The sequence below is a fragment of the Hemiscyllium ocellatum genome, chromosome 11 (assembly GCF_020745735.1).
Source record: "Hemiscyllium ocellatum isolate sHemOce1 chromosome 11, sHemOce1.pat.X.cur, whole genome shotgun sequence".
Classification (NCBI taxonomy): Eukaryota; Metazoa; Chordata; class Chondrichthyes; order Orectolobiformes; family Hemiscylliidae; genus Hemiscyllium; species Hemiscyllium ocellatum.
Window position 1 is genome coordinate 97,819,358 of NC_083411.1, and position 25,410 is coordinate 97,844,767.

Below are 25,410 nucleotides of genomic sequence, written 5' to 3' on the forward strand. Positions count from 1 at the left end.
CTTGCTTGTATTAAAATACATTTTATACAGCTTTCCTCATTCACCGAATCTATCAATATCCTGTTGTAATTTTGCGCCATCATCAACACTGTTTACAATGCTGCAAAGTTTTGTCATGAGCAAATGTGGATATTTGACTTTTATGCCACAAAAATAGATGTTCCAATTGTTGATGAAAGTACCATAAAATTTGGTCCTGTAGCTTGAGAGGTTCATAAGAATAACTGCATCCTAATGGACAAGAAAAAGCATATCTCAAAGTCTCAATGGCTGCATGCCAGTTGTGATAATCTGGTAAGACAAGAAAAATGTGTAATATATAAAAATTGCATGACTTACCAAGTCATTTACTAATACTTTCAGACACGCATTAAATAATGAAAGTCGAAAGTGTGGTGCTGGAAAAGCACAGCAGGTCAGGCAGCATCCAGGGTGCAGGAGAGTCGACGTTTCGGGCAAAAGACCATAATCGGGTCCTTATTCTTATAATTCCTACAGTGTGGAACCAGGCTTTTTGACCCAACAAGTCCACATCGACCCTCTGAAAGGTATCCCACCTAAACCCATTCCTCGTTATCCTATACTGACCCCTGACTAATGCACCTAACCGACACATCTCTAAACACTATGGGCAATTTAGCATGGCCAATTCACCTAACCTGCATATCTTTGGACTGTGGGAGGAAACCCACGCAGACACGGGGAGAACATGCAAACTCCACACAGACATCGCCCAAGGCTGGAATTGAACCCGGGTCCCTGGCGCTGTGAGACAGCAGTGCTAATCACTGAGTCACCATGTCACTTATGAAGGGCTTTTGCCCGAAACGTCGACTCTCCTGCTCCTTGACCTGCTGTGCTTTTCCAGCACCACGCTCTCAACTCTAATGTTCCGCATCTGCTGTCCTCACTGTCATCTATCAAATAATGAAAGCCAAGCAATGGCATAGTTCCAAAGGATGGTCTTTTTGTCTTCAGTTTTCAAAAGCAGGTGCCCACTTTTCTCAAGAAGTTCTTTTAGTCTGTTACAGCATGAAAGTAAAAAGTGAGGTCTGTAGATGCTGGAGATCAGAGCTGAAAATGTGTTGCTGGTCAAAGCACAGCAGTTCAGGCAGCATCCAAGGAACAGGAAATTCGACGTTTTGGGCCAGAGCCCTTCATCAGGAATGAGGAGAGTGTGCCAGGCAGGCTAAGATAAAAGGTAGGGAGGAGGGACTTGGGGGAGGGGTGATGGAGATGTGATAGGTGGAAGGAGGTCAAGGTGAGGGTGATAGGCCGGAGTGGGGTGGGGGCGGAGAGGTCAGGAAGAAGATTGCAGGTTAGGAGGGCGGCGCTGAGTTCAAGGGAACCACTTAGACAAGGTGGGGGGAGGGGAAATGAGGAAACTGGAGAAATCTGAGTTCATCCCTTGTGGTTGGAGGGTTCCCAGGCGGAAGATGAGGTGCTCTTCCTCCAACCGTCGTGTTGTTATGTTCTGCCGATGGAGGAGTCCAAGGACCTGCAAGTCCTCGGTGGAGTGGAAGGGAGAGTTGAAGGGTTGAGCCACATTCCCAATTCCTTCATCTCCACCGCATCTGCTCCCAGGAGGACCAGTTCCAATACCGTACAGCCCAGATGGCCTCCTTCTTCAAGGACCGCAGATTCCCCCCAAACGTGATCGACGATGCCCTCCACCGCATCTCCTCCACTTCCCACTCCTCCGCCCTTGAGCCCCGCCCCTCTAACCGCCACCAAGACAGAACCCCACTGGTTCTCACCTACCACCCCACCAACCTCCGTATACAGCGTATCATCCGCCGTCATTTCCGCCACCTCCAAACGGACCCCACCACCAGGGATATATTTCCCTCCCCTCCCCTATCAGCGTTCCGCAAAGACCACTCCCTTTGTGACTCCCTCGTCAGGTCCACACCCCCCACCAACCCAACCTCCACTCCCGGCACCTTCCCCTGCAACCGCAGGAAATGTAAAACTTGCGCCCACACCTCCTCCCTTACTTCTCTCCAAGGCCCCAAGGGATCCTTCCATATCCGCCACAAATTCACCTGCACCTCCACACACATCATCTATTGCATCCGCTGCACCCGATGCGGCCTCCTCTATATTGGGGAGACGGGCCTGGACCCAATATACCAACCACTACAGCGGACAGCTGAAACTGACACCCGGAAGCGGCAAGGACAGACCACTATAAATACCGGAAGAAACATCAAAGAAGCGCTTCGCAGGAAGCTCCAAAGCACTGATGATGTCGCCTAGCCAGGGGACGAAACGTTTGCAACAAAAACTTCCAGAACCACAACAGACGGGCCGCCTACTTGCAGAATGCTTCAGAGAACATCTCTGGGACGCCCGGACCAACCAACCCAACCACCCCGTGGCTCAACACTTCAACTCTCCCTCCCACTCCGAGGACATGCAGGTCCTTGGACTCCTCCATCGGCAGAACATAACACGACGGTTGGAGGAAGAGCGCCTCATCTTCCGCCTGGGAACCCTCCAACCACAAGGGATGAACTCAGATTTCTCCAGTTTCCTCATTTCCCCTCTCCCCACCTTGTCTCAGTCGGTTCCCTCGAACTCAGCATCGCCCTCCTAACCTGCAATCTTCTTCCTGACCTCTCCGCCCCCACCCCACTCCAGCCTATCACCCTCACCTTGACCTCCTTCCACCTATCACATCTCCATCGCCCCTCCCCCAAGTCCCTCTTCCCTACCTTTTATCTTAGCCTGCCTGGCACACTCTCCTCATTCCTGAAGGGCTCTGGCCCAAAACGTCGAATTTCCTGTTCCTTGGATGCTGCCTGACCTGCTGTGCTTTGACCAGCAACACATTTTCAGCTATAGCATGAAAGGTCAAACCCCTCTTAACTAAACTAAACATCCAGAAAAGTTTGCCTCGCAATCTGTTACAATAAGAGTGACAGAGAACTCCCAAATTCCACTATTTAAAGAAAAAAATATATCAATTTTGTTTCTAACTCTAACAGTGAACATTAAACAAAAAAACTACTCACAAATCCAAGCCCCTCTTTCTGAGATGATTAGATTAGATTAGATTCCCCACAGTGTGGAAACAGGCCCTTTGGCTCAACTAGTCCACACCAACCCTCCGAAGAGTAACCCAGCCAGACCCATTTCCCTCTGACTAATGCACCTAATACTATGGGCAATTTAGCATGGCCAATTCACCAGACTGGACTGTGGAAAGAAACCCAGGCAGACATGGGGAGAACGTGCAAACTCCACACAGACAGTCACCCAAGGCTGGAATTGGCATTTTTAACTGCCTACTTTCTGACTCCAATTCTATAAAAATAGGCTGTTCTAATATGACACTTATTAAAGTTACATTAACTTAATCTCAAAATCACATAGTCTGTCTTCTTCTGTGTCTTCAGTCTTCCAGCTGATCTCCCCAGGTCATTGTCTTTATTTTTACTGCAAATATGTTTCATGTGAAAAGATACCTTTGATAGAGAGCGTTTTCTAATTTCTGAGAGCAAGATGTTATATTAACAGTTTGCTCTCTGGCTCTACGACAGTGTTCTACGACCAATTTTCAAGATGTCTACATTCTTTTACTCCCAACACTGGATTGTCACATTGGTTGGATGTTGGCAAAACAATAAATTCATACCTGATTGGGTTTTCGTATTCTGGGGCATAATTTAAAATGATTGGTTAAATTCAAATTGTTATCAAAACTGCAACCAAAACTCAGGTATCTATTTCACAGCCAAATGTTATACATTTTCAAATTTACAGTATACTCTGGGACTGCCATTTAGTGCTTGTAATCTCTCAGTTCAGAAAAGTATTCTTTCTCAAAGCTACAGTACACCAGTGCCCACTTCAACTTCATAACAAGTGCTCCCGGTGTTCTTACCTGTAGAAATTCTTGAGTTCTAATGATGATATTTAGAAATTCTATGAATTCTTTTTCCTTCTGCAACGAGTCACCATTACAGTCTGCGAACTCTATTGAAGGGGAAACAAATATGCTTTGACAGATAGCAACCTTAACCTTGATTGAGGGGACAAACACCCTCAGCAACAACAATAATAATAATACCACCAACTATTCATTCGGAAATTCATGCACAACGCACCTAAAAGCTGCATATTTTAAATCTGCAACTTTAAATCTGCTTCAGGGACAGGAAAAAGAAACAGATCACCAGAGGAATGAAGAATGAACTTTCCCCTGAAATTAACTGTCCAAAAATTAACTTAAAATACTTGATGGGACATGACAAGAAGCATTTTATTTCATATTTATGTAATATCTGGAAAACTCAATATAGGCACTTGTGGAAATGCAAGCCAGCAAGCAATAAACTATTTTGTTTCAAATAGCAAAAGTAAACTATGTTTCAAATCTGTTTAATGGCTTCACTAAAAATATAGCTTGCTGTACCATTAAATTGAGAATTATAGTACTTAGTGAACAATTTGTTGAAAAACTTTCTTTGTATTTTTAAAAGTTTGATGGAAAAGGAAATCACCCTCTGCTCAAAATTAAAATTGTTTGGTCTCAGAATATAATGTGAAGAAATGTGAGATGATGCACTTTGTCAGAAAGAACAGAAGAGCTGATTATTATTTAATTGGAAAAAATTCAAAGTTGGAAAGTTATGGGGACCCTTGTGCAACAATCACCAAAAGCTAGGACCTAACCATGAGGAAAGTAAATCACAAATTGTATGTTGGCCTTTATTTCAAAGGAATGGAGTACATAAAACAAGGTCTATCTAAAACAACACAAAGTACTAATCTTACTCCCAAGTAGAATACTGAAGAATTCTAGACACCTAGAAACAGTCTTACGTAGAGAGGTTGAATAGGTTGGGTCTATATTCTTTGGAGTTTAGAAGAATAAGACAAAATCTGTAAAGGCTGGGTCATTAAGTATATTTAAGGCTGAGATAGACAGATTTGTAATCAAAAATGGAATTAATAGTGATGGGCAAAAGATAAGAAAGCATAGTTGAGGATGATCACATCAGTCATGCTCATTGAATGATGAAGCAAACTTGATAGACTTAAGGTCTTAATAGAGACAATGCTAATAAGGTCATTTTTATAATCTCTCTTGATTTTCCAGGAGGTTGATAGTTATCTTTTTTTCTTTGAACAACTGTTGAATTCACAGGATTCCTTGGTTAAATAAAGAATCTGAAAATCTTCAGTTTCCTCATTAGTTAGATAATGTTCATCATGAACAAACAGAAGTAAAATTACTCTATTCCTCTGTAGGCAATTCACCAACTTTAGGATTCAGTGTCATCATGCCAATGTTCAGTAACTGAAGGCTGAGTTATGAAATATATTCAAGACAGATGAGATAGATTTCTGATTGACATGAATTAATTGATAGCAAGCAGCCAAGTGGAGTTAAGGCCACAATCAGATCTTAGTGAACAGTGCAGTAAGGTCAAGGGATGTTAACGGGTCTATAATGCTCCTATTTCATCTGTTCTTAATTGAATTCAGCATGGAGTTGACAGTACTGAAAACAAATGAAGCTAGTCAAGGAGTTTCGCTAAAAGATTTCATAAACTTCCATATCTCGTCAATTTAGTCATTCATACAACAAAACCAAGTCACAGTTGTGTGTTTTATATTCCAACTAGCAGAAGTCTGTGGTTAGCACTGCTGCCTCACAGCCCCAGAAACCCAGGCTCGATTCCAGCCTTGGGCGACTGTGTGGAGTTTGCACATTCTCCCCATGTGTATGTGGATTTCCTCCGGGTGCTCCGGTTTCCTCTCACAATCCAAAGATGCGCAGGTTGGGTGAATTGGCCATGTTAAATTGCCCACAGTTTTGGAGATGTGTAGATTAGATGCATTGGTTAATCGAAATGTAGAGTAATAGGTGTAGGGGATGGGTATGGGTGGGATACTCAGAGGGTCGGTGTGGACTTGTTGGGCCAAATGGCCTGTTTCCACACTGTAGGGATTCTAATACATAGCAAAGTTAGTATCTCTATTACAACTTGTGTAGGCATGCCATCTCTAACCCATCTTACTTATCATCCTTAGAGTCATGGAGCTATACAGCATGAAAAGAGAGCCTTCAGTCCAACTATTTTGTATTGACAATATTCCCAAACTGAACAAGTTCTACTTGCCTGCATTTGGCGCATAGCCTCCAAACCTTTCCTATTCATGTACATATTATGTTCATCATACCATCTCTTCATATACCAATCCATTCCATCCTCTCATTCTACATATATGTATTTATGGCCACTCCCATGACACTATCATTGTGTACTCATCCCTGCCATTGTTACCATTCATCTTTTCCATGCCATTCCCCCAACCAATATTCCGAATCATTCCAGCCAGGCTAATTTTAATATTAGAAGATTGTACTCATCACTGGTAGTCACACTTATGTCACAAAATAATTTCCAGCAAACCAAGTTGCCTATGCTCAAATCAATTCATTGACTAAGTTAATCTTGACAAACGAAACTGCCTTTGCAGTGGGTTAGGTATTCATGAACCACATCCTGTAATATTCCCCAAGCTATTACTTCCAAAGCTTTAATTGCCTCAAAGTTTTGAAAGTTTCTTTTTGACTGAAATTTTAGGAAACTACCAGTGCCTCACCTTCCTGAAGAGTTTGAGCCAGCCAGAAATCAAGCCGCAGAAATGCAGTGTCATCTTTTACCCAATTAATGTAATGAAGCAACAGCGGAGATCGCAGCAGGGAGCCCATCTGTGCAGGGAACTGAAGAGAAATAATGTAAATAAACATTGAGGGAACTAGTTAGAACTGCAATAGAGAATCCAAGCCAACAATGGCTCCTGAACATCAAGGAGAAAGTGAGGACTGCAGATGCTGGAGATCAGAGTTCAGAGTGCGATGCTGGAAAAGCACAGCAGGTCAGGCAGCATCCAAGGTACAGGAGAATCAGCGTTACAGGCCTAACCCTTTCCTGATGAAGGGCTTGTGCCCGAAACGTCGATTTTCCTGCTCCTTGGATGCTCCCCAACCTGCTGTGCTTTTCCAGCACCAGTCTCGACCCTGAACATCTGGTAAGCTAACATCCATTACGCCATACCACATAATTAAAAATAAAGTAAATGAAAATGCTATCAAAAATTAGTCAAAATATCTGTACAGCAAAGACACAATGGGCCCATAATACAACAGAGGAGCTGAAGGCAAAAATAGCATCAGAAATCACTAGACAGTGATAATGACTGAGATGTGATTATCGAAAATTTAGAAAAAAGGACACAGCTATCTGTGTGATAAAGGTTCCATCATGCTAACAGGTGCAATTGAAACACCACCAATCAATGAAAGGAACAAGAGGAAAGAAACAAGCTGATTAAGTAGGGAATTGAGTATGTCGCACCTCATCAGAGAATTGCATTGGAAATTAAGCCTTGCTACTTCTCCAGTTGTTACAAAAGCTAAAAACAAAATGTTATCAAGTACGCAGAATTCCCAACTTATCGGCCAGATAAACCCAGGCTAACAGAAAACACTGACCAGGTTTCTATACTTAACAAGAACTATTATTCATAACATGTAAATAGATTCCCTCTACAGGTTTAAAACAAAAGTAACCGTTGACATAGAACACACTCATTATACTTTAAACTATAACCCAGCCCTTCCACATACTAAGGCATCGTTGATATAGATGTGAGCAAAAGAGAGTGGACATAGAGTTAAAGGACCCCACTAGAAGGGGTTCACTTAAATGATATCTTTGTCTGCCAGGATTTCCTCATCTCCAATCTCTCTTCTTCAGGTTCTTTTAATTATTTTACAGGAGGCTGAGGCAATTAGTACATGAACCGCGAAGTCTTGTAATTACTGGTTAAAGGCCACATCTTAACAGTAATTGGAGGGAAAATAAACTTTCTTCAGGCTTTAGCTATTTCACTGGACACCACCAAACTTTTATGGCAGTCAAAGACATCTGCCAGCACTGGACACAGTTATAAGTTGTTCAGCTCCTTGCTCCAATCATAGTTGTCAACGGGCTGATAGTCTTATTGTTCACAATTCCATGAATCAAATCAGCAACCTGTTGCTGGCTGAATCTCACTTTGTACATATCCTGTGGTGCTGACCCTCTGTGACAGTTTCCTTCATTGCTTGAATATAGCAGCAGTGTAAACACTACTTACAATGAGTTTTAGTGATTGGTCTTTTTGCAAAAGTACATCAGTTCTTTTCACAATTGGTTTTAAAACAGTCCATTTTCCATTTTGGTCCACAACGAAATAGAGAAAAGTAAAAATGTCTTTATAGTTTTAAAATGGAATAATCATGCGGGAGTTCAACTACTCTTGCTCTTAACTGGACAAATGAGATAGTGGCACAGTGATTAAGAGAACAGGGCTTCCACAACGTGCACAGAACTCCTTTCTAACTCATGATATTTTAGCAAAGCATCTAATAATGGGAAATAAATCAAAGCAGATAAAAGAAAAAGTAAGGTATTTAGTGGCAACATTGTTCACACAGAAGAATGCTCAAACCTACGAATGAAATCCCATATTGTTATAAATTTTAAAGACCTGACATGTGGGCATTCACTCGTACTTATGAAGGCTATTTTATCTCGTGCAGGATTGCATTCTGACCTATGTGTGAATTGACTCATGAATGTACTCAGCAACGGAATTCATTTGCAACCGGACGATTGCCAGTATTATAATAATGTACTGTAAATGAAGATAGAGAAAGAGGTAACAATAAACACCAAGTAAATATATGGGAGGAATGCTTTAAGGACTTAAAATAAACCTTGGGATAGTAAAACTGGACATGTATTGGCAAACAAAGATGTTGAACAATGAGAAACATTTTAAAGTGCTATTCAACTGAGTGCAGGAACAAGTCCAGACATTTATGCCTTTTAATAAGTATTTAAAAATATGACCAACAATAATTCCTTGGCGCATCCCCTGCAGCAATGCCTTACCAAATCTGAGCAAATTTGCCAAATTAAAAGCATCTTTTGCACATGTAAATTGTGCTGAAATAAATATAAATGATAAATATTCCGTTCTGAAGGAGGGTCATTGGGGGCATAATTTTCAAGTGAAAGGCAAGAGGTTCAGAGGGGATTTGAAGAAAACCATGTTCACCCAGAGAGTGGTGGGGATCTGGAATAAACTGCCTGGGCAGATAACCCCATAACCTTTAAAAAGTACACAATGAGCACTTTAATGTCATAACATGGAGCAGGCAAATGGGACAAGTGTAGGCAGTAGTGTATTTTTGGGGGCACAGACTTGATGGGCAGAAGGACCTTTATGATTCTATGCAGGGCTGAATGGCATATTTTTGAGCTGTAACTTTTCTGCGTTTCTATGGTTAAATAATTAAAGAGGTAACAATAAACAGTCTCTCAACAGCAGTTAAACATGTCAGAATCCTGGTCAGTGCTGACTTAGTTCAATGAAAGTGGCAATTCAAATAATCTTACAATAAGTATCAGTGCTCCTAGACCAAGGAAGGGAAAAGTTATTTCTGCTCATGGTCACAAACCAGAAAGGCTGCTGAAAAGAACTCATGTATGGATATGAGCTGAGTGTAACATTATTTGGATTTGTGAATATAGATCAACAAGTCAACTATTCCTTCTAAAAGCAAGTTGCTAAGTAAAACTTAAATTCAAAAAGAACTATCACTTGCCTTTTAGAAGATTAAATGCATAACTACCCATTCAAGGGTAACAAATTTAAGCAGGTGCTTTTCCCCCCACTTCTAATGGTGTGCCACACATCTCTAAACATTTGCTATTGTAGGAATAAATCAATTCCAGTGTACAATTATGTTGAACTGTATCATAAGTATCATTTTTTCTGCCTCACCTCTATTCGATCAAAGTTATCCAATAGTTGGGAGAATGTGGCTAATTGTTCCAAAGGAAAACTTTTACTCTGCATCAGGGAACCAGACAGTTCTGTCAAGTGTGGAGCACTGCTGACAACTGGAATCAATTCACGATGCATCTTCTTTTTCTGAAATAAAGAAATATGTAGATAAAACTCATTCACAATCATCTCTTAAGATTTATCTAAGTGATAGCTTTCAGTTCCATAGAAATATTTCACAATAAACTTATTCTGGCTAATAAGTCCAGATAAAGGCTTTCCACAATACCCATTTGCTTATTTTATTGAAAAACATTAAATGACCTCAGCAATACTGGAAAACATTCAGTAAAAGCTCAAATACCTACCCTTTTCCGCATTGGAGGCTCGGTTATATTCACTAGTTCTGGGGTTCCAGACAACTGCCTATAACCATTATTCTGAACCTTTTCAATGGCTTTCTTCCAGAATGACCGAGACACTTGCAAATTCTGTAAGAAGGCAGAGATTTCAGAGATTTTGAAGAAATCTTCAAAAATGAAATTCATGATTCCAAGTTCAAACATATCATACTTTAAAAAAAACTAAATTGAAAGCACAAACCATTATAATTAACTATTAGAGATGTACATATCTGTTTACATCTGCAAAAGGGTGAAAATAGATTAACATTTCAAATGAGAATTCAATCAGAATAACTTTGGCACCAATGTTGAGATTTATTCATAGTCCAGGATTTAAATCCAACAGTACACTTGCTGAATGTCAGTTCTCAGATTCAAAAGTATGTTACAATGAGGATGGTTCTCAAAGAATACAGCAGAATATAGATCAGTTGGAAAGTCGGGTGGAGAAATACCACATGTCAATTAATCTAACAATGGCGAAGTGATGCATCTGGAAGGTCAAATGCAACATAAACGTATATAGTAACTGGCAGGGACCATAGGAGCATTGATATGCAGAAGGATGTTGCGGTGCAAGTTCATAGTTCATTGAAATTGGGAACACAAGTGGTAAAGAAGGAGTAAAGCAGACTGGCCTTCATCAGTCAGGGCATTAAGTGTAAAAGTTAGTAAGTCATGTTTCTAGCTGTATAAAATTTTAGTTAGGCCATGTTGTGAATACTGTATGCAGTTCTGGTCACTACTACTTATATTATATATGTACACACACTTTCGGAAATATGTAGAGGTTTTGAAGAGGGTGCAAAAGAGATTTATCAGGATTTTTACCTGGATTGGAGCATATTAGCTATAAGCAGAGGTTGCACAAACTTGAAATGTTTTCGCTAGAGTATTAGAGGCTGAGGGATGGAGTGGTTGAATACACAAAATAACAAGAGACATGGATAGGATGGATGGTCAGAGACATCTTCCCAGGGTGAAAGTGTCAATTACTAGTGAGAGGGGAAAGTATAAGGGAGATGTGCAAATAAAGTTTTTTTTTACATAAAGAATAGCAGATGCCTGGAACTTGCTCCACGGGAGGTGGCAGAAGCAGATACGTTAGCAAAGTTTGAGACGCATTTAGACATGGGAACAGGCAGGAAAAAGATATAAATGGACTATGTGCATGCAGATGGCATCAGTTTACAATGTCATCCTAGTTGGTACAGAGTTAAGGGGCTGAAGGGCCTATTCCTGTGCTATATTCCTGTTCTATGTTCTAGGACTATGAGAATCCAAACTATTATAAATCATGCTGCCCAAAAAGCAATCAAAAAGTAAGCACTCAAAGCAAGTTCCATAATTTTCAGACTCCAAGGAATATTCCATAATATAATTTCTTAATACTTGAAAGTAATGCAGTTTGCAGTTGCATTTCAGTGCAATATACATCTTTATAAATCTGGCAGCATAAACATTTATTCACACATCCCTCCCTCACCTGACATTAGTACTTCGAATCACCTTCAAATAAAAAAAATTCTTATTAACCTTGTAAATAAGTCACAATTAACTTGCTTTAAATAGAAGTGTATGTTAGCTATTTTTGAGAGGATTTGAAGCTCAGGCTGATGATAAGTCTAAGTTTCCTCACTGAACTTAAAGGTTTGTTTTCAGAAGGTTCATCACCATACTAGGTAACATCGGTGAGAGTCTCTGGTGAAGCGCTGGTGGTATGTCACACCTGTCTATTTATAGGTCTTGGTTTAAGATAGGTGATGTCATTTCTGGTTTTTCTTTGAAGGGAAGGCAAATAGCATCTAAACTGATGTGTTTATTGATGGAGTCCTGGTTAGAATGCCATATCTCTAAATTCTCATGCGTGTCTTTGTTTCACCTGTCCTGTGTGTGTTGTCCCAGTCAAAGTGGTGTCCTTCTTTGTCTGTATGTACAGAAACTAGTGATAGTGGTTAGTGTCTTTTGGTGGCCAGTTGGTGTTCATGTATCTTGGTGGCAAGTTGTCTCTTTTTACAGTTCTTGCATGGTATCTTGTAAATTATGTTAGTTTTGCTGGTGGTATCTAATGGATACTTTAGGTTTATTAGTCGCTGTTCAAGTGTGTTTATAGGTTCATGGGCTACAATGATAGCAAGGCGCCTGAGTAGTCTGGAAGTAATTTCTGCTATGGTTTTGATGCAAAGTGGTGTGGCTATAGATTTTGGTTGCATTGTGTCTGCTTGTTGGGTTTGTTTCTGAGGAATCAGTGGATTCTGTTTATTAGGTACCTGTTTTTCTTTAGTTATTTTTCTTCTGCTTTTCGTAGTTCTTGGGTGCTGCAGTGTGATGTTGAAGTAAGGTCTTGATGCAGCTCTGTTTGTATGTGTTGGAATGATTGCTTCTGAAGTTAAGTATTTGGTCCAAGTGTGTTGTTTTTCTGTAGACACTGTTTTGAAGCTGTCTGTTAACTGTACGTTGAACTGTCACATCTAGAAATGGGACTCTGTTGTCGTTCTTCTCCTCTTTTATGAATTTTATGTCTGTCAGGATATTATTGATGGTGTTATCTGTTTCCCCTAAGTTGTTCCGTTTTATGAAATGTATGTGTTATATGTGTATAAATAGAAATGTAAATGTAAAAGGACAGGCCAGCTTAAATAATTTGTATGAAATTATCGTCGTCATTATGCAACATTCAAATTCTGCAACCTCAGTATTTTCCAAGTTTTAATAGAGTCAAAGAGATGTACAGCACGGAAACAGACCCTTCAGTGCAACTCGTCCATGCCAATCTGATGTCTTAATTTAAACTAGTCCCATTTGCCAGAATTTGGCCCATTCCTTCCAAACCCTTCCTATTCATAAACCCGGTGTTTAAATGTTTTAATTATACCAGTCTCCATCACTTCTTCCAGCAGCTTATTCCATGCACATACCACCCTCTATGTGATAAAGTTGCCTCTTACATCTTTCCCCTCTCACCTTATACCAATGCCCATTAGATTAGATTACTTACGTGTGGAAACAGGCCCTTCGGCCCAACAAGTCCACACCGACCTGCCGAAGTGCAACCCGCGAAGCGCAACCCACCCATACCCACTCCCCTACATTTACCCCTTCACCTAACACTACGGGCAATTTAGTAAAGCCAGTTCACCTGACCTGCACATTTTTGGACTGTGGGAGGAAACCGGAGCACCCGGAGGAAACCCACGCAGACACCATATGTCAACGCTACCATATGTCATATACCTGCTGTCATATTCCCCGAGAGCAATTTCTGCTAACAGTTCTTCAATTTTGTTCATGATATTGTGGATTTATATCCATACAATTTAACCCTGCCCTTATTTCTTCCTTGCCCACTGGAAGGCAACCATTTCCTTGTTCACTGTCAACAATTAAGCCTTTCCTCATTTCGTTTTCCAATTCCCCATCTCTCTTTCACCTTCTCTGGTGCTTCCAAAATTAGGCTCATTAGTCAACCAACCCCATTGCTTTACAAGTTTAAAAACAGTCCCACTGTACTGTGTTCTCCCTCAGGCAGGACATTAGTTCTACCCTGTCAGGTAAAGCCCATCCCTTTTGAACCGCTTTCTCCTTTCCCAAAAGTAACTCAGTGTCTCAAAAATCTGAACCCTTCCCTTTTCCATCATCTCTCAAGCCATGATTTACCTTCCTGATATGCTTTAGCATAAATGGTGCAACTTGTATCACAGCATTTCTGAGATTACTTCTCTCTAGGTCCTGTGTTTCAACCTACTCCCTAACTCCTGAAACTGATTGATTGTGCAAGTCCTCTATGCTATCCATCCCTATGTTAGATTAGGTTACTTACAGTATGGAAACAGGCCCTTCGGCCCAACAAGTCCACACTGACCCACCAAAGCACAACCCACCCCCTACAATTTAGGCCCATTCCCCTACAATTTAGCACAGCCAATTCACCTCACCTGCGCATTTTTGGACTGTGGGAGGAAACCGGAACACCTGGAGGAAACCTACGCAGACACGGGGAAAATGTGAAAACTCCACACAGCCAGTCGCCTGAGGCAGGAATTGAACTCGGGTCTCTGGCGCTGTGAGGCAGCAGTGCTAACCACTGTGCCACCGTGCCGCCCTTTAGTGTTGGACTTCCTTACGCTGGGGAAAAGGCCTTGACTATTCACCCTATCCATACCCGTCGTGATTTTATAAACCTCTACAATGTCATCCCTCAGCCTCTGATGCTCCAGAGAAAATAGCCCCAGCCTATTCAGCCTCTCCCCATAGCTTAAGCCCACCAATCTTGACAACATCCTTGCAAATCTTTTCTGAATCCTTTCAAGTTTAACAAATCCTTCCTATACCAAGGAGATCAAAATTGAAGCATTCCAAAAGTGACTTAATGAATGACCTGCACAGCTGCAATATGACTTCCCAACTACTATATTCAGTGCATGATTAGTAAAGGCAAGCATACCAAATGCCTTCTTCGCAACCCTGTCAATCTTGGGAAAAAATCCAGTAATAACATTTCCTGTACTATGCATGATTTATGATATCATAGCCTTGGAGAGGGAAAGGAGTAGTTACCGAGGGAAGACATTTAATTGGGGGAAAAGGAAATAATGAGCTATCTGACAGGAGTTGGGAAGTACAGACTGGGAGCAATTGTTCCACAGAAAGGGCACAGCAGGGACGTGGAGACTATTTAAGGAGCAGCTGTTGCGAGTGATGCATGAATTTGTTCCTCTGAGATGGGTAAGAAGGGATAAGGTTAAGGAACCTTGGATGCCAAGAACAGGGGAGCTTCTCGTCAACAGGAAAAAGACAGTTTATGTAAGGTGGAGGAAGCAAGGGTCTAGCACAGCTTTAGAGGATTACAGGCTTGCTAGAAAGGAACTCAGAAATGGACTGAGGAGAGTCAGTAGGGTCACGACAAAGGTTTGGCAAGAAGGATTAGAGAGAACCCAAAGGCATTTTACTCATGCGTGAGGAATAAAGAATGATCAGGGAGAAGATAGGACCGATCAGGAATAGCATAGGGAACGTGTGCAAGGAGTCTGAGCCTTAAATGGGTTTTTTGCTTTGGTTTTCACTAAGGAAAGGGACCTTGTTGTGAATGAAAATTTTGAAGAGTTGGGATACAGGCTCAACCAGATCAAGATTGATGAAGTTGATGTGCGGAAAATTCTGGAAAACATTAAGATTGATAAGTCGCCAGGGCAAGACCAGATTTATCCTAGGCTGCTCCGGGAAGTGAGGAAGGAGGTTGCTAAGCCGCTGATGAAGATATTTGCTCCTTCACTCTCCACAGGAGTCGTATCGAAGTATTGGAAGGAGAGAATGTCGTTCCTCTTTTCAAGAAGAGTAATTGGGAAATTCCTGGCAACTACAGACCAATCAATCAGTCTGTGGTCAGCAAGGTTTTGGGAAGAATTCTGAGAGATAGGAGTTATGACTATTTGGAAAAGCATAGCATGATTAAAAGCAGTCAGCATAGCTTTGTGATGGGCAGGTCATGCCTCACAAATCTTATTGAGTTCTTCAAAGAGGTGACAAGACAGATCGACGAAAGTCGAGCAGTAGATGTAGTATATATGGATTTCAGCAAGGCATTTGATAAGGTTTCCCGTGGTAGGCTAATTCATAAATTCAGCAAGTATGGGATACAGGGAGAGTTGGCTATCTGGATTCAGAATTGGTTGGCTGACAGATGGCAGGGAGTGGTTGTAGATGGAAAGTATTCTGCCTGGAGGTCAGTGTTGAGTGGTGTCCCACAGGGCTCTGTTCTTGAGCCTTTGCTCTTTGTAGATTTTATAAATGACTTGGATGAGGAGGTTGAGGGGTGGGTTAGTAAATTTGCAGATGATACGCAAGGTTGGAGGTGTTGTTGATAGTATCGAGGGCTATTGCAGGCTGCAGCACGACAAACAGGATGCAGAGCTGGACTGAGAAATGGAAGATGGAGTTCAACCTGGATAAATGCGAAGTGATGTATTTTGGAAGGTCGAACTCGAATGCTCAATATGGGATTAAAGACAGGATTCTTGGTAATGATGACAAATAGAGGGATCTTGGTATACAAGTACATAGGTCCCTCAAAGTTGCCACCCAAGTGGATAGGGTTGGTAGCATATGGTGTTTTGGTTTTCATTAACAGGGGGATCGAGTTTAAGAGCAGTGAGGTTTTGCTAGAGCTCTACAAGTCCCAGGTGAGACCACACTTGGAATATTGTGTCCAGTTCTGGTCTTCCTACATTAGGGAAGATACAGAGGCTTTGGAGAGGACGCAAAGAAGGTTTACCAGGATGCTGCCTGGACTGGAGGGCTTGCTTTGTGAAAAGAGATTGAATAAGCTCGGATTTTTCTATCTGGACAGGAGAAAGAGAATTGACCTGATCGAGGTATACAAGATAATAAGAGGAATGGATAGAGTCAATAGCAGAGACTTTTCCCCAGGGCAGGATTGACTGGTACGAGGGGTCATAGTTTGAAGATATTAGGAAAAAGGTTTATGAGAATGTCAGATGAAGGTTCTTTACATAGACAGTTGGGAATGGATTGAATTCGTTGCCGGCGGTGGTGGTGGAAACAGAGTCATCGGGAACATTTAAGCGACTACTGGACATGCAAAGGAATAGCAGTTGAGTTGAGGGGTGCATAGGTTAACTTATTTTGTTTCACATTAGGATGAACCCTCGGCACAACATCATGGGCCAAAGGGCCTGTTCAGTGCTGTACTTCTCTATGTTCTATGTTCTATGATAGAGTGTTTTCATCCAACTTGTCAGTTAATAATTTCGAGGTTCCAAATATATTTGTTTTAGATGCAACCAAAATTTCATGTAAAAGAAATTCACAACTGGCTCTTCAAAATTACACTTCAGGCAGACAATACTCTCATAACTGTAGACATCATTAAAAAACAAATAAGGAAATATGAGGTACATACCATTGTTAAAAGCAAAATATTGACTAGCTGACAATTTACTTTTTCATTCCAAAATTCCTACCACTAAAATTCTCACTGCGCTGTCACAATTAAAGAACTTCAAACTCCTACTGACAAAGGAAAGAAAACCTGTCAAAGTCAAAAGAAATCTGTCTTTCAGAAATGTAAAAGGTAAAGTCGTCATAATCCTACTAGACGGTAGGACTACTCTCTCATTAGAGAAGCAACTAATGGTGGTTTAACCAGAGGGTTCTCCCCTCACCTGAGGCATGGTACGATCAAGGAGTGTCCTTCATGGTAACCTCAGCCAGTGTGGGAATTGAACCCACATTGTCAGCATCACTCTGCATCACAAACCAACCATTTAGCCAACTGGCCCCAGTGAAGAAAACAATCCAAAGTTGGTATTTTAAGCCCAGATTCCAATTTCACCTTAAAGTAGATGTACACTTTGCATTGAACAAAAAAAACAAGCAAATAAAAATAAATGGTATATATTAATATAATGCTTTATGAAGTTTCAAGCCAACACACCTTGAGTCGTCGAGGACATGTCAAACATACAAATTCAGGTGCATGGATCTTATACAGCAAAATAAGAGCCATCAGATTTGATTGCATTCCCTGAAAAATAGATGACAATATCTGTATGCAATGTCAGCTTATTATCTTTTTCACAAATTTAAGGCATAATATGTACACCTATAGTTTTTAGATCTTCGTTACCATTCTTCATTCTAACAAGTAACAGTAGGAACACAGGAAAGAGAGCACATCACTGAAGTCTGTTCTGTTGTTTATTACTGGTATCCTTACCTAACAAAAACACAATCCCAGTTTTGGAAATTTCAATTCTAAGCACACATTATCTTTAAATATAACTGGTTTCAAATTTTCACTGTCCTGTGTGGGAAAAGTTTCAGTTATGATGATCCCAGATGATGAATTTATATATCCTGGACTGAAGCATAGCTCGATAGATCATATTTTGTTTTGATTTTGTTTTACCGAAGTGATATCTCACTGTTAATAAATACGCAATGTTGCACATTTTGTTTTAACGATACAACATAAATTAATCAACTCGAACAAAATGTGATAAAATATAAATAAGTACTTTATTCAGACACAAAGATTTTTAGATACACAGTAAAAAAAACTAATTAATCCCAAAACAACCCTTTTTAAATTCTAAAATGAAAACATACTTAATACAGCACTCACACCAAAAGAAAACATCTTTTCCAAAAAACTCAAAAGGTTTAAGATAACTGTGAAATTTACTCCTTGACTGGATACACATAGCTTCTTTGTAAGCTATTATAAACATGAGGTTAAACTTACACAACTTCAAGTGACCTCTTCCATGTTTTATGCCAACATTTCTGGTTTGCAGCTATCGGTCTTTATTCTGAGCTAGGCCAGTTTCACAATATTCTCACCTTCTCAGGAGTACTGCTATATGCAACCCACCTCCATCCAAGGACTTCAGAAAATTGCCCAAAACAAAGTAAAACTGAGGAAAAAAAAGTCTCTCTCCCAAACTATGGGTTTTTCCACTAAGTTCTTAAAAAAACACATCTGACAGTTTCTAACAGATGCTCACAGTAGTTAACCTTGCTCAGTCAGAAAACACCCCAAAGGTAATTAAAAGCCATTAGCGCTACCATTATGGAAAACACCATGATTACGGAAATTCTTGCAAATTATTAACTTCGAATGCACAGAAAGCCCATGTGGCACTAACCCAAAATCCAAAGACCAAACTTAAAAATAAATAACAGTAAATATTTTAAAAGAAATCAGACAGTTTCTATCACACGCCTATAGAGTGACCCACTAATCTTAAGATGATGTAGCTTACCCGAGGTACTCCAGAAAAAATAGTTTGAGCATCTATCTTGTTTAATTCCTTTGTCTCAATTAGATCATCCTTCAACCTGATAAGTCTATGAACGTCCATTCTTCATAAATTAATCTTTCAGATTCTAGTATAACTTTGCAGAATTTGAACTGCACCCCATTCAAGAAAATTATAACTTTCCTAGGTACAATATGCAATTCTGCATTTACTACTGTTCATGGTATCTAGGCAAGCTTTTGTACATTCCAATTCCCGAGAGACGAAAAGCTAAATCCGATTAGGAACTTTTAATCAAACTATTCAGACATGTTATGATGCACACCTGGGGCAGGTGGTCATTGAACCTAGGTCTCTTTGTCCAGAAAAAGGGTTACTATAACTATACCAGAAAAGCCCTCATTAAATAGGTTAGATTTAATTAACCTGCTCAGAGATGTTATTAACCACTTCTGGGCAGGTGGTTATTTTTCTGTGATAACTGCCAGCTTTTAGTCAAGTCGAAATATGGCCAATTGCCTATTGCTCCTTAATGAATTTAAGTCTTACGCTATTCAGACAAAAATGATGACTGCACCAAATCTTAGCTTACTGAAATGAAAATGGAATATATCAGAATGAATAGTACTAATTGCAGGAATCCAATTTCATCAGGACAAACAGTTAGATGCAGTGTGACATTTCATTTCAGAGATTCCAAAAATGGGTCTCACTCTCAATATCAATAGCATAATGGCTACAACAGTGGTGACAAAAGTCATCCTCTGGCTTCAACTGTCATTATATTGACAGTTTATGCTGTGGATCCACACTCAGTGAATTAAAGATACACAAATTTATTTCTCAAATCCTACATGTGACAAAAGGAGACTTTTCCTCAAGTCAAAATTTACACTCAGATCCTGATATGTTCAGGCCCATGTGTCCCTGGAGAAGGAGCAAATGGTGTCCACCAATACTGTCAACACCGTCAGGGAGAGGTGGGCACCACAGGGAGTGCAGTGCTTAATGTCCCCCTTCAAATTCAATTTTGATTTACTCCCTATCTTTCCTTTCACTTTTATTTCAAAATAAGCATTGCTCGCTCCAGGCTTTGCTTGTCGCTGGTTCCTTGGCCACATGGTGTCTTTACTGGTGGTGGAATATTAATAAAGTTCTTGACACTTGGTGTTTTCACTGTGTCATGCACCTTCACACATTTAACATGGGTGCTGGGGAATATAAGCACTACTGCCATACGCTGTACGGCAGTAGTGTAGGGGAAACAAAACAAAACAGGAGCTTCGAATCTCCTCAGTTCAGAGGACGGAGTCTGAGCTAGCTGGCCACAGTCTCTTTACTGTGCACAAGCAAATAAAGGGTGACTTGGTGACAGGTTACCAGCCTCTGTGCAGTTACTTCACATATCATAGTTTAGCAGCCATTCACAGGTTATGTCATCTGAAACCATTTAATTTTTCAATGAGAATCATGAGGCCCACTCTACATTTACCAAGGCAGAAAAAAAACACATGGCGAAAAACTTCAAAACACTCAGGTTAAATGACATTTATTTAAAAATAATAAGTCCACACAAGCGTGACAAGTTCAGCAAAATAAATCTGTTCTGTTCCAACAGATGCTGTCTATCCTGCTGAGTATTTCAACCATTTTCTGGTTTGTTTTGATCCCCCTTTAACTGGCTAAAGAAATAACATGCTTTTGCCACAACGACATGGTCTGTCACAACATGATATGTTGTCCTGAGCCCCTCACCTTAACAAATCTGTGTGTTATCATTATGGTGGCAATAGATCCTCCTCCTTTTCTGCGGTTCACTTCTGCTTTAATAAACTGAGGACCACTGATGAAGTATACCAAGATCAAGTCTACAATCAGGGTTAGTTCACATTAACGAACTCCATTCAACATAATTATAAGGGATAGGAAAAGACATTATTTCCAAATGAAGTTCCCAGTTTCAGAAGATCTTGTAGTAAGAAATGGCTGCTTAATTGTATACTCAGTAGCTATTCTTACGGTGTGTTTGTGCGCATGTGTGCATGAGAGAGACACACCTCAGTTGGTTAGACATTTACATTGTAACTCAGATTGTTGCCAAGAGTGTAGGGTATGAATCCAATTCCAGTTGAAGTAGACTTGGGGTTCTGTCTCTTTTGCCCTGCTCTATGATTAACTTGTAGTTTAATGAAATTTGATCATCAAAGATGCTACACAGAAAGGACTGTTTTTTCTAAGTATGCCAAGCACTTAGGCTACTACATTGTACCTAATTTACCTGCATTCCGAAATTCAACCCTTCTTTGACACAATGTGGAGTGACACTATCCAGGTGGAAGTTCAAAATCGTGAGTACTGGGTTCCTCAACATACTTCTGTTGTGCTCTGATTAGTGCCCACCCACTTGATTTTTCCTTTGCATCACCAGGATCACAGTCAGTAACCCATCATTGCTCACTACCCAACATTACTGACAAATATGTTTCAACTTCACAATTGAGTTGAACAAAATCACAGAATGCAGTACACAGAAAAAGAAATGTGAGCATGTATGTACATTGGGATTGGTAGCAGACTGGATTATTAGTCCAGTAACAAAAGTAAAAGTCTGGGCTAATGGTCTAGAGACACAAGTCCAAATACTGCTACTATAGTTCAACTTGAACTCAATTTATGAACTAAACAAAACTGCAATTTTAAAAATAGTTAGTTTCAGTAATGGTGTCCATAAAACTACTGAGTTGAGTATAAACTGAAAGTTTTTGCTAAAGGTTTCAGATAACACGAGTCAGAGAGATTAACACATTTACTGGCACGGTTAATTGCATTGTTTCACCCTTTCCTTTAAGTGAGTTTCTGGTGTGGATGCTGTGTATGGTTCAATTGTCTATTGAAGCAACACAGTGGTATAAAAGGATGATTGAATTGATACTCTTGCACAATATTCCGATGAGTGAATGTGAAAAGTTTACCCGGTGGCACAGTGGTTAGCACTGCTGCCTCACAGCGCCAGGGACCTGGGTTCAATTCCCGCCTCAGGCGACTGACTGTGTGGAGTTTGCACATTCTCCCCGTGTCTGCGTGGGTTTCCTCCGGGTGCTCCGGTTTCCTCCCACAGTCCAAAGATGTGTGGGTCAGGTGAATTGGCCGTGCTAAATTGCCCGTAGTGTTAGGTAAGGGGTATATGTAGGGGTATGGGTGGGTTGCGCTTCGGCGGGTCGGTGTGGACTTGTTGGGCCGAAGGGCCTGTTTCCACACTGTAAGTCTAATCTAATCTAAAAAAAACATGTTATTTTCAGAAATATCCATGTTGTGTATCTGAGATAAAGATACAAGGATCAAATTTGAGTTACTAACTACATAGTTCAATTTACAGCTAACTTAAGAACTGCTAAGTTTTTAACTGAATTTCCTCAAGAGTACATTAAAATCAAGGTTGTGCTAGCTTTCATTTCAAAACATATTGATAATGCTCAAGTGAGACAATCCCACAAATGAATGGGCATTTATGCAAGATGAAATTGAACAAATTGGTAATAGGATTCGTAATTTACATTAAACTTGCTCCTCTGTGTGCATATTTATTTCATTTTTCTGTTTAATCCAATTTTCCTGTGATATAACAAAAACTTTGACTAAAAAGTGGCAGCTTTCAACACTTTTTTCCCCCCTAAAAATCTGATCATAATTACATTGTCAGGACAGTGAGGATATATTCCCTATCTTGGACAAAAAAAGAAAAAAAAATGTTAAGTTTCAAAGTTAAGAAAATAGATTAAAGGAACTTAATGGGGGAGGACAAAAAAAGAAATTCCACTGCATGACTGAGCAAAGGGGATTGCACACAATAGAGAAATAAAAGGCCTTTGGAGATACATTTTTGGACCTGTCAAAATTTTAGAATAGATCACATTACACAACTATACAGGAAGGGTCTGTTTTCTTAGTGCAACAGACGACCTCACAAACTCGAGGTAATGTTTCTCATTTATATTTTGTACACATGTGATTTCAGCTTTGCTGCTCAATAAATCCAATTCCCTCTTTACATAACTGGGGAGATTTATCCCCTGGATCAATTATAAACAACAGTGCTGAAACTTGACTGTTTTATTTATGATGCTTTGCTCCTAAGTGAGTCAAAACTTTGATCCTGCTGTTTTTCCCCCCATATCACAGCTGCACTTGCTGTTTGCCTGCTCTTATTGCTTGCATAGTGTATTCAGAGTATTCACATTCTGCATAAAACTCTGTTGTGTTTGCAATATTATGGTCACCATGAGAAGTGCCAGCCAGAATACTCAATTAGAGTTGGCATGTAATTCAGTAAAATAACTGATGTTAGCAAATGTAGAATTATATACTATAAAATACTAAAAACAGTGAGTACATCTCTCTTCTTCATTGTCCTTATTAGTACTTTCCACTTCCTGGCCCCTTAATCTACTGTTACACTTGTTTGTTCAACCAAGCCAAAATAGTCTGATGTACTCCATTACAATGGTACTCCATGCAAGAGTTTAAATTTGGCAACCTATCAAACTAATCACCTAAACATTTCTCCACATGCCATTCAGTAGTCTGGCTAATTGGTCATATTTATATACAAACATATTAACAAGTGGGAGTGGGCCATTTTGCTCCTTTGGACAGCCCTTTCAACGAAGATTATAGTTTAAAGACAAAACAAAACCCGAAAGAACCGTGAATGCTGGAAATCAGAAACAAAAACAGAGATTGCTGGAAAAATGCTATGAATCTGTGGAGAGAAAGCAGAATTAACATTTCAGATTTAGTCACTATCCAAGGTCCCAAAAACACCTTCCAGGTGAAGCAGCACCCCCCCTCCCCCCCAAATGTTCTGCCTGAATACCAACCTTTTCCCAGCTTCAAGTAGCTCTGAAGGAGAATCACTCAACCGAAAAGACAGTTTTGCTTTAAAATCATAGTTTGTCTGATTGTAATCTCAACACCACATTGCCAGATACACCGAATAACCCCTCACTTTCTTGCTTAAAGAAAATCAATTCAGCTCTTTGTTAAAAGTATTCAAAGGTTCTGCTTCTTCAGCCTTTTGAGGAAGAATTCCAAAGACTCATCAACCTACAAGATGACACAAAAGCAGATCATATAACGTACCATTTTGGCCTGCAGATCAATCAGCTTCTTGACTCTGAATCGTTTAACTGTGAAATAACAGGAATATATAACATTAAAAAATGGTATTTTTGAAAGTTAAAAAGCAAATGCCAATCTTAAATTAAAGCTAATGATCTAAAAGAATACAACAGAATTCAGGGATTATTGCATCATCTCAGATGTTGGAGTTACATATTGCATACAAGATGATTGTAGAGAATTTATTTTTCCACTCTCTCAAAGGTGTTCGAATTACAAATTTTTTACTTTCAGGCAAGAAAATTATATATCAAGACACAAGTAGCACATGATTTAACAATCTCCCAATTGGCATTTTATCATAAATAGACAACCAAACAGTTCAAAAACGTGCGCGTCTATTCATCTTTTTTCTACTTTCAACTCTCACCTGAGATGATGCTACTCCTTTAACAAGGTTATGCTGACCCTGGGTTTTTTTTATCTCAGACGTCGTAAAAGCAACGATTCCGGAAAGTCTGGCTTTCGATGCATTTTAGAGCCAATTCAATTATGGCTAACAGATTCTACCTCAGGCAAAAGGCTCTCGTTTAAAAAAAAACACTTGTACAATGAAAGGGGAGCGGCCTGTTCTCCCAGCTCAGCTTTTCTCTGGTTTGATTTGGTTTTTGACAGTCTGGCTATTCACTGAAAGCACTCAGACAGTTTGGTGGCTGCTGATCCATGATACAGTTACACAGAAGAGGGTATTCCATGCTGCTATCTCACGCTCTCCTGTAAGACTCTGCATTTGATTTCAACCTTTTGCCAAGGGGTGCGTTAATGGGAATGGTTGCAAGTATTTGGAACAGCATCATTAAGTTAGAATGATCTGTTGGATTTTCTGATAGGTTGTTATTCAGTATTGTGTTCTTTTTTATTTGTGTTTTATCCGAAAATCTTGGAAATAAATTCTCTTTTGTTTAACACTAAGGGGTTTGACCAGCTGCATCTATCCTGAATATCTGTGTTGCACCTGTTTAAAACAACTAGCAAAGTGAGGGTCTGGGCTTCTTTCTTGAAATGTTTTGAGGGGATCTGACCTGGTCCATAACACACTGAAAGGTAGATTTGTTGCATCCAACAGTCCTTGGAAATTTACACTTCATCACAACTGCTGCCAAAAGAGTTGAAGATATTAAACAACAGCACAGATCGATTTCTATATTTTCTAACCAGAACTTCAATTGGAACAGATGTGACATGTCCAA

General features: G+C 40.0%; 1 protein-coding gene across 2 annotated transcripts in view; it reads right to left on the reverse strand.

Moving 5' to 3' along the window:
- Nucleotides 1-25,410, reverse strand: part of cenpi (centromere protein I) — a 121,418-nt gene that overhangs the window by 52,503 nt on the left and 43,505 nt on the right. For both annotated transcript variants that reach the window (XM_060832743.1, XM_060832742.1), the window contains 6 exons: nucleotides 24,182-24,228; nucleotides 17,716-17,805; nucleotides 10,227-10,349; nucleotides 9,856-10,005; nucleotides 6,622-6,742; nucleotides 3,890-3,981 (listed from right to left, as the gene is read on the reverse strand). In XM_060832743.1, the coding sequence (XP_060688726.1) occupies nucleotides 3,890-3,981; nucleotides 6,622-6,742; nucleotides 9,856-10,005; nucleotides 10,227-10,349; nucleotides 17,716-17,805; nucleotides 24,182-24,228 (623 nt within the window). The remainder of the gene's footprint in view (nucleotides 1-3,889; nucleotides 3,982-6,621; nucleotides 6,743-9,855; nucleotides 10,006-10,226; nucleotides 10,350-17,715; nucleotides 17,806-24,181; nucleotides 24,229-25,410) is intronic.